Source organism: Brassica rapa, chromosome A05 (assembly GCF_000309985.2).
Source record: "Brassica rapa cultivar Chiifu-401-42 chromosome A05, CAAS_Brap_v3.01, whole genome shotgun sequence".
Lineage (NCBI taxonomy): Eukaryota > Viridiplantae > Streptophyta > Magnoliopsida > Brassicales > Brassicaceae > Brassica > Brassica rapa.
In genome coordinates this window covers 22845147-22855662 of record NC_024799.2, presented here as the reverse complement: position 1 = coordinate 22855662, position 10516 = coordinate 22845147, and the positions used below count along the sequence as shown (strand labels likewise).

Sequence of the window (10516 nt, the reverse complement as noted above, 5' to 3'; positions counted from 1 at the left end):
AATTGCAACATATTATAAGTTATCTCGAGGACTTACATCAATGATTTAAAACAAATTATGAATAACCTTTTTATTTAATAACTCCTATATTTACCTTCGTTTTATATGAATAATACAAGCTTATTTGGAGCCCAACAAATATAATATGCCTATTGTACGTAATGCACACTAGTTAAACCTATTTTCTACCTTTTCTTTTGGATTTTCTATTAATTTCTAAAAAATATTTTTTCTGGATAATAACTAAATATAAGTTTTATAACTTCAGATGTCTTTAATAGTAAATTGTATAATTTATCTATGTTTTTCTACACCGAATCAATACCTCTTGTGGGTAAAGAAAAAAATAAAAAAATAAAAAATATAATTTTTTTAATTATATGTCTAAAAACAATGACAATTCTTTACATCAATCTCATTTATGTACTTTTTTCTACCGATCACGTCGAAAATCTTAGTACAACTGGGATTAAAATTCAAAAAGCAAAATATAGATAAAAATGGTAATCTTATACCATCCATGCTTTATATAGCACTTTGATGATTGATCTAACCTTTATGAAACCTTAGGATGAAAAACCTTTATGATAACTTTTATTCTCCAATATTTTTGATGGAAATCTTAGCCACAAAGTATGCCGTTTCATATTTTTCTTCACCTTATAAAAACATGAATGCTAATATACTTATTCTCATATTGAATTAAGGTGATTTCACCCAGCCTTAGTTTTAGGACATGATAGTTTTAAACACAGAGATTAATGTTGTTGGTTACAATTAGTTGTCGTCTCAAATGTTAATAAGTATATTATACAACCATTTCAACAATTAGTTGAAATTAGTGCATTTCCAGAATATTTTTGACTAATTAAATAGCATATCCAATACAATTTAGTAATAAATTAATAATAGACTAATTTTTGAAATCTATCATATAATATTCTTATTTAATTAAAATAATATTATTTATAAAATAAAAATTGGGATTTTTGCAAATATGACTCAAAACTTAAAGTCAAACACAAAACTAACTCATGATGCTTTTGGAACTTTCATTTGTCCTGCTCACCATAAAAGTTCGGATTATTTACGAAAATGCAATTATTATTTTTATTTTTATTTTTTCGAAAATAAGATTTTTACTCTCTCATCATCATCTTCTTCAAGTATTTACAATATTTTCACTGCCATCAATACACCAACCACCATGAAAAATCAATTTGAAGCTCTTAATGCACCAAAAAACGATTTTGACTCCTTCTATCTCATTTCTTATGAACTAATCACAACATATCTTTCACTTTCTCTCTATATTCATCCAAAAAAACTTTAGATTTTGATTCTAAATTTTTAAGGTTCATAGAATCATTCAAGCTCATGATTCGTGGTCATTAGCAAGTAGGTAGCTTTGGTGGTGAAGTATTTTGTGGTTGGAGAAGCTAAACAAGTTATCTCACTTGTTAAAGCTATGAAACCAATGTTTTTCCACATTTGTCCGTCAGAAGACTTCCGTGTAAGTCTTTTCCGACGAGAAGACTAACACATAAGTCTTTTGGTCAATGGATATGTTAGTTTCGCAATTGACTTTATGTGTCTTTTGAAGATGACTTCTCAAGAAGTCTTCCAGTTTTCTTTGTTTTCACGAAAATTAGAGAAGACTTCCCAGTAAGTTGTCTAGGATAAACATGTTAGTTTTGCATTTAATCGGATTGTGTCAAAAATTTGACTTTTCTTAGACGACTTACACAGAAGTCGTCCAACAGAAAAATAAAAATTAAATATTTAATTTTTACTAGATGACTTCCAAATAAGTCGTTACAGGTTATAATTTTGAAATTGAAAAATAAAAATTAAATATTTAATTTTAATTTTATCCGGACGACATCCATGTAAGTCTTCTGGTAGACAACTTACAAGGAAGTCTTCCAGGATTTATTCCGAGATTCTGCTCAAACGTTGGTTACTACAAAAGACTTCTGTATAAGTCGTATGCCGGAAGACTTACATGTAAGTCATCCGGATAAAATAAAATATTTAAGTTTTATTTTTCAATTTTGAAAAGTAACCTGAAACGATTTACGTGGAAGTCGTCTAGAAAAAATAAATATTTAAATTTTATTTTTTTGTTGGACGATTTCCGTGTAAGTCGTCTAGAAAAAATTAAATTTCGGACACAATCCGGTCAAATGCAAAACTAACATGTTTATCTTAGACGACTTCCATGTAAGTCGTCTAGGAAAAGTGAAATTTCTTATAGGTTACCAAATAAGAAAATGTGATTTATAGATCTACCTTTAAAGGAGTGGAAGATGAGAACCATGTAATGAAAAACCTGCAAAACAAAATAAATCAGTGAGAAGACATGAAACTGATATAAAGTTTGGTGTCTTTAAATTCAAAAGGATTAAAGAGAGGTTGGAGAGTTTTAGAATGAGAAACATTACATTTTTGTTGCAGATATTTGAGAGGAAGATAGAGAATGTGAAAATTTTCTTTATAAAGGAAGACAAAATTTCCAATAAGGTTAATTTTTTTCGATTTAGAAGACTTCAAATAAGTCTTCGAATAGAAGACTTCCTAAAAGACTTACTTGAAATTCTTCTAGAAACTAAAATATTTTTAGCAGGGAACTAAAATATTTTTAACGGGAGTTAGAAGACTTTCATGGAAATTTTCTAACTGATAAAATACTAATCACTAAAAGACTTTCTGGAAGTCGTCTAGACCCCAAATATAAATCCTAAACTCAAATAACTAATTAGATAGAAACAAAAACTTCATTAAACTTAAAAAGTGTTTTATATACACAAAACTGCACATATATATGTCAAAATTTAATTTTTCAAAAAAAAATGTTAAGCTTCCAAAATCTAATCTTAAAAATACATACAATACTACAATATATGTTGTCAAACTCTAATCCAAAGAATATCATGACCCACTACTTTCACTAATCTATGTTGAAAACAATTCAATTTTTTATATTTTAATTTATATCACTTACGACTGTTTATAAATACATGAATTCAACTTTTTTCTATCAAAATATTGTTTTTGCAAAATTGATAAATTATTTTTAAGATCTACTATATGAGAAGACTTCCTGGAAGTCTACCAAAAGACTTACAGAACCTCGGAGGACTTACAAAATCTCAGAAAACTTTATAGTGTTATATTCGTAAAAACTAATTTTAGTTTTTTGTTTAGTTATAAGGGGCTGGTTGTAATTTCACTAACCTTTTGGGTTAATTTTGCATTTGATTCAAGTTTTTGATACTTTTAGGGCTAAAATCAAATTTTGAGTCATATTTGGCAAATTCCCGAGAAAAGAACAAAACTTAGGTTCACCCCCTAGGGTGAACCTTTAAATTCACCTCTATTTCCAGGACCAATCAAAACGCCGTGTAGATAATTAGTTAAAAAAATATTAATCTTATTTAAAAATAACTTAAAAAAAGAATAACGTTAATTTTAACGACGATGACGCCGCTAGCTAAACCGTAAACCCTAAATCTTAAATTCTAAACCCTAAACCTTAAATCTCAAACCCTAGACCCTAAACCCAAATCCTAGACCCTAAACCCAAATTATATACCCTAAACCCAAATTGTATACCCAAACCCAAAGCATAAACCCTAAACCCAAACCATATATTCTAAACCTAAATCCTAGACCCTAAACCCAAACCTTATAGCGCCTAGGTTTTGGGTTTGGGTTTAGAGTTTACGGTTTGAGTTTTAAGTCTAAGATTTGGGTTTAGGGTATACGGTTTGGGTTTAGGGTCTAGGATTTGGTTTAGGGTATAGGGTTTGAATTTAAAGTTTTAGGGTTTGGGTTTAGGGTCTAGGATTTAGGTTTAGAGTACAGTTTGAGTTTAGGGTCTAGGATTTGGGTTTAAGATTTACGGTTTAGGGTTTAGTGATGAGATTTAAGATTTCGGATTTAGGGTGTTAGCGTTGTTAAAATTGGCATTGCTTTTTTTTAGTTATTTTTAAATAAATTTTATATTTTTAATTAATTATCTACTTAATACTTTGATTGGTCTTAAAAAATGAGTGAATTTAAATGTTCATCCTAGGGTGAACCTAAGGTTTATTCCCGAGCAATTGTCTCTCCAACGCATAAATGTAGGGAATTAATTTAAACTAAAGTTGTTAGTATGTGGCAAACTGCTTATGATTATGAATTTTGAACTTCTATAATTAGAATGAATACAAAAGGAAAGAAAAAAAAAATATGATGAAAAATTCATGTTCTGTTTGGCCAAGGTGTCCACGGCAATTCAAGATACTCAACTGGTTTGAGCTTTGGAAACACGGTTTTGAAATCCCATTCAAGGCCTCTAAACAAGATCCCTTTCGGTGTCGCTTCGTGAGCACATGAAGATTTAGGACACATCTCGGCCTCGAGATAAGTGTTTTCTATCACGAGTGTGGCGGTTCCTAAAGCGGACCGGAAACGGCAGATGTGAATAGCCGGTATCTTGCTTTCACCTTTAATGAGAATGATTGGAAATGAAAACTGAGTTCCTGGTTTTGTAGATTGATGCCAACCATAATCTTTGCGTTTGGACTGGCATCGATAGACGATTTCCGGGCGGAGCAGCCCGGTCATTGCATTGCGGATTGTTATGTTCATGTTTACGTAGTCTGGTTCCTTGAGAGCCACGGTGTTGGAAGATATCATGATGGCTTGTAGAACAAGACACCACCGAGCTAGGGTTTTGATGATGTTTTTGTTATCATCCATCTTCTTCTTTTTGTGTTCTGATTTTTCGTTAGTCGCTCTCTCATAAATAAAATACCATGATTTACCTGAAACCGAAGCTGTTGAACTTTTGTTCTTATTTTTTTTTTTGGAAAGAAACAAACAAACAAACGTTTTTTTCCTGTCACATACAAACAAATGGTTACATATGCTAAAAATGAAGATTTAGTTTTGGATAATCAATCATAACAAAACTGCCAATGCTTAAGCTCTCTCATGTTAGCTTTTTTGTCGGTTCGATATTGTTTGGGGTTCTTTTAAGCAATCTCGGCAGAGACTCAGCTCTTGAGCGTCAACTCGGGTTTAAACCATCTTTGATAAGAAAAAAGTCTTATTTTTTAAACTGTAGCAATATTGATTTCGACACTTGAGAGTCTAAGACGATCCTAACCGAATGGGGCTGATAAAACGATGAGAGTTTATGGACTGGAAGAATATATTAATTATGGGAAAATCGCATAAAAAATCTTCAAAGTGGCAGCCACTTACACTTTAAACCCTGAGAGTATTTTACAAGTACTTTAAACCTTCAAAGTGACACTTTTATCAAAAAAAACCTCCAACCTGGCTTACTTGTACATCAAGTCATAACGGTAACCGGTACTGTTCAAAAACGATGACGTGTCGATTTTTTTTTTTTAATTATTTTATTAATAAAATAAATATTAAAAAAAATATAAAAAATCATAAAAAATTCAAAAAAAAAATCGTAAAAATCACTAAAAATTCACAAAAAATCAAATTATTCACCAAAATTTTTTAAAATTATTTTATTAATAAAATAAATATAAAAAATACAATAATATAAAAAATTCATAAAAAATTCAAAACAAATCATAAAAAGTCAATAAAATTCACAAAAATTCATAAAATTCACAAAAAAATATTTTAAATTATTTTATTAATAATTATATGTGGTTTTATAAAAGCGACTAAGGAATAACGTGCATTGAGTGCTATAAACTGGCTACCCTCAAGCTATCACTAGTATACATTCTTCCCTTTAACAATCCTGAACTTTTCCAAATCCAACCAACACACATAGAACATAACAGATTAAAAAATATCCAAAATAGTAGTCTGGGTTATGATTACTCTGATTTAGATTAGAAAAATTCAGTTAGTCTCTGGGTTATGATTAATAAAATAAATATAAAATAATGATTTTTTCTAATCTGAATTAGAGTAATCATAACCCGGAGACTGACTGCTATTTTGGTTTTTTAATCTGTTATGTTCTATGTGTGTGTTGGTTGGATTTGAAAAAGTTCAGGATTATTAAAGGGAAGAATGTATACTAATGATAGCTTGAGGGTAGCCAGTTTATAGCACTCAATGCACGTTATTCCTTAGTCGCTTTTATAAAACCACATATAATTTTATTCTTGATTTTTGTGAATTTTTGTGATTTGTTTCAAATTTTTAATGATTTTTTATATTTTCTGTATTTTATACTTTTTTTATTAATAAAATAATATAAATATTTTTGTGAATCTTTTATTTTTGTAAAAGTTTATGATTATTTTTATATTTAATTTAAAATATTTTTTGTGAATTTTATGAATTTTTGTGAATTTTATTGACTTTTTATGATTTATTTTCAATTTTTTATGAATTTTTTATACTTTTGTATTTTATATTAATTTTATTAATAAAATAATTTAAATTTTTTTTGGTGAATATTTTGATTTTTTTTGTGAATTTTTAGTGATTTTTATGATCTGTTTTGAATTTTTTTATGAATTTTAATATTTTCTTTATTTTAATATTTATTTTATTAATGAAATAACTTTTTAAAAAAAGAAAAAAAAATAAAAACCGACACGTCATCGTTTTTGAACAGTACCGGTTACCGTTTTGACTTGATGTACAAATAAGCCAGGTTGGAGGTTTCTTTTGATAAAAGTGTCACTTTGAAGATTTAAAGTGCTTGTGAAATACTTTCAAGGTTTAAAGTGTAAGTAGCTGCCACCTTGAAGGTTTTTTTTGCGATTTTCCCTATTAATTATTCTCATTATTTAAATCTTTGGGCGGCCAACAAACAGAGAATAAACTACCAAATTCAATCATCTAATCGAAATGTCTCTATTGGCACTGACCTACTACGTAAGAGTGCGGATGTTATGAAGTTAGAATGAAACTTCTTAAGCGATAATGTGTTTGAAGAAAAGTCACTAGTTTATCTTCCATCAGTTGATTCCTAGTTTTTCCACGCATTAAATGTTGAGTATTACTGGTCAATAGCCAAGGTCTTCCGCTTTATCACTCTACATTCTTCCACTTCCAACGTGAAGCGCTTTGATGTCCCCTTCCAACATTTGTCTATGTCGTATTGTTCCACGGGCTAAATGTCACGTCTAAATTTGTTGATATCAACTCTTTGGACGACCGGCATTGAGAAGAAACTACTAATTTTCCAACACTATCATCTTATCAAATAGTTTGTGTTGACATTGACTTACTACGAGTGGGTAGGTAAATATTAACTTAGAACGAAAATTTTGGTCTCGAGAGATATTAAGTGTTTGAAGAAAAGTCACTAGTATCTTTCATCATTTTTAATATCTTGTTTCTCACGCAATGTTGAATATTACTGTTCCACCTCAAAAAGCCTATTTAAACGGATACGATCGGTTGATTACTTAGAGCTTGATTGGTTTTCCCGCTACCACCCGCAAACGCAGCTTTTGCGGTTGGTAGCGGTTGACAGCGTTTCGAAACAATCATATAAACCGCTACAAATCGCTTCAAACCGCTCCGAACCTCTTAAAATCAAAAGCTGGTTCCAGCTAGCGTTTGCGGTTGTGGGCGGTTGCGGGATGATAATTTTTTTTTTTTTTTTTTTAAAAACCATATAAATACAAAAATAAAAATAAAAATAAATTTTTTAAAACAAAATTATGAAAATACTAAAATATATCTATTATATTTTAATTAATATTATAAAATTTTAAAATAAAAATATTTTCTATAATTTTAAAATTTTAAAACTATAACTTTGAAAATATAATTTACATATTTATTATAATATTATGATTTTTGATATTTTTATAATTATATAAAATATAAATATTGTTAATTTATTATTTAACCGCTGCTGTATTTGGTAGTTAACCAGTCATAAGTATCCCGCAAACGCACCAATTTCTAACCGCAGAACCAGTCGTACAAATCTCTTAAAACCGCTAGAAACCGCAACCATCCGCAACCGCAAACGTCCGCAGCCGCAACCGCAACCGCTGCGTTTGAACCAGTCAGACCCTTACTCACATGCACTTACGCAATGGTTTCTCTATCGACTTCACTCAAATCACTATTGTTGGGGGTGGATTTACATCCTCCCTCAAGGCCCATTAGACAATGAATTAGGCCCATATTGCTAGAAAGCCCTAGGTTTTCTCCTTCTATAAATAAGGAGCTATTTCCTTATTAGAAAGGATCTTTTCTTCTCTATTTTAGACCTAGAACACTTCTTACAAAGAGTTTATGGATTCTTAGATTTACTTCACTTGTATTCATACTTGTAATACAATCTTAAATCAATAAACTCTTTTGATGTTTATTTCTCATTTGATTCTTTAAAGATTTCTCCTAAACCTCAAGAATCTAAACTTTTATCTTTAGATTCTTTATTTGATTGATTCCAACAAACATCACAAATATAAACACCATTTTTGGATCAAACACAACCCTAACAATCTCATCTTCACTTCTTATAACAAACCTAACTCAAAACTCCATTTTACCAAAAGATTAGTTGTTGCTTGCAAGAAACCAACCTTCACTGCCGAGGATGTACTGAGAGAAACAACCATAACGGAGGAAAGCCACCCGAAAGTACCCTATTCAGAGGTTGTGAGAAAGAAGCGAGTATTTTGGGAAAGGAGATGGAACTATTGGGATGTGAGTAGAGCAATAGGGATACTTGGTGTTCATCTTCTCAGCCTATATGCACCTTTTCACTGCAACTGGTCGGCTTTTCGTGTAGCGGTTGGTCTCAGTGTCATTGCTGGAACCGGGATCACGTTGTCTTATCACAGGAATCTATCACACCGAAGTTTTGTTCTGCCTAAATGGCTAGAATATCTCTTTGCTTGGTGTGGCACACTTGCTTTCCAGGTTAAAAAAAAATAAACAAAAATAATTAAACTCACATGAATTGAAGCTAGGGTTTTTGTGAGCATATAGCTTAATATTACATTGGTTATATATGTACAGGGAGATCCAATAGAGTGGGTGAGCAACCATCGTTACCATCACCAATACAGTGATACAGATCGTGATCCTCATACTCCTCGCCATGGTTTTTGGTTTAGTTACTTCCTGTGGATCTTTGACACGGGTTCTATTCTCCAAAATGTAATTAAATCAGTAATCCACATGTTCTATCATTACTTGAAACAAAAAGTAGGCCTAAATCATGAGTTGTATACAGTGTGGAGGAGAAGAGAACGCAGCTGATTTGGTGAGACAACCTTATTATAGGTTTCTACAAAGAACATGGATTTTGAACAACCTTGCACTTTCCCTTCTCCTTTACATCCTCGGTGGCTTTCCTTACCTCGTATGGGGCGTGGTAACTTTTTACCTTTTCTCTCTTTTTATTCTTACATAAATGAATAGTTTTACTTAAATCTTAATATGATTACATGTGGCAGGGAGTTAGAATTGTATTCGTGCTACATTCCACATTTCTGATGACCGCAGCTTCACATACATGGGGAACGCAACCATGGAAAACCGGAGATCTTTCCAAGAACACTTGGTATGAACTAAGAAGTAATTCATAAACATGTTTATATATTGTGTTTTTATACTTTTGCTAACAATTTATGTCGCAAAAAATAAATGGAGGTGGCTGGCTATAGTAACGCTAGGGGAGAGCTGGCACAACAACCATCATGCATTCGAGTTCTCGGCTAGGCATGGACTTGAGTGGTGGCAGATTGACATTACTTGGTACTTTATTCGTCTTCTCCAAGCTCTTGGACTGGCCACAAATATTAAGTTAGTTACCGAAGCTCACAAGCAGAGATTCACTTTTGATGGATGAATATTATACAAACATGGTCAATAAGTTAAGGGAAGATGTGCGTTTGAGGGAATACGATACAATACCATGTATGTACTATATTAATATGAGAAGTTAAGCATGCACTGTTTTATATTTATCGGTATGTTTTCAGTATAATATATAAGTTGGTCATAATTTAAGCTATTCGGATATGTTCAACTTTTTGATTTTCCGTCCAACTCGTAGTAAGTTACCTGAATTTTAAAATTGAGAAGAGACTACTAATTTCCAACACTATCATCTAGTCAATAAGTGTTTGTTGACCTTAACTTACTACTAGCGGAAGGTAAATAAAAATAGAATATGTGGTCTTATCTCATCACTCAATTCCTTATTTGAAGAAAATGAGTGTGAAGAAACTTGAATAGTCACTAGTTTATCTTCTCTCATCACTCAGTACCTTGATTTCCACGCAACTTTGACTATATCATTGGTGTTGTCCAAGAGCAGTAACATTTTTGAGGCCAATATTCTATTCTACAAAGTACAAACTACGGAATCTAAAAACAGACTGTTGGGAAGGAAAACACTATGATGATAAGTTTAAACTATGTTTTCAAAAAAAAGAAAAAGAAAAAAGATAAGTTTAAACTCAAAAGAAACAATTCTATAAACAAAACAAGATTTAAGTACTGTTTTATTAATGGAATACAGTACTGTTTCTATATTTTTGTC

General features: G+C 31.0%; 2 protein-coding genes across 2 annotated transcripts; one reads left to right on the top strand and one right to left on the bottom strand.

Moving 5' to 3' along the window:
- Nucleotides 1-1125: 1125 nt before the first annotated feature.
- On the bottom strand, nt 1126-6308 carry LOC103869866. The gene has a single exon (XM_033292833.1). The coding sequence runs from the start codon at nt 4747-4749 to the stop codon at nt 4249-4251; it is 501 nt and encodes a 166-aa protein (XP_033148724.1). The 5' UTR covers nt 4750-6308; the 3' UTR covers nt 1126-4248.
- A 1703-nt stretch (nt 6309-8011) lies between these two features.
- Nucleotides 8012-10008, top strand: LOC103870140 (delta-9 acyl-lipid desaturase 1-like). Its single transcript, XM_009148252.2, has 6 exons — nt 8012-8085; nt 8392-8886; nt 8986-9126; nt 9203-9343; nt 9426-9532; nt 9622-10008. The coding sequence occupies exons 1-6, from the start codon at nt 8038-8040 to the stop codon at nt 9818-9820; spliced, it is 1131 nt and encodes a 376-aa protein (XP_009146500.2). The 5' UTR covers nt 8012-8037; the 3' UTR covers nt 9821-10008.
- The last annotated feature ends 508 nt before the right edge of the window (nt 10009-10516 follow it).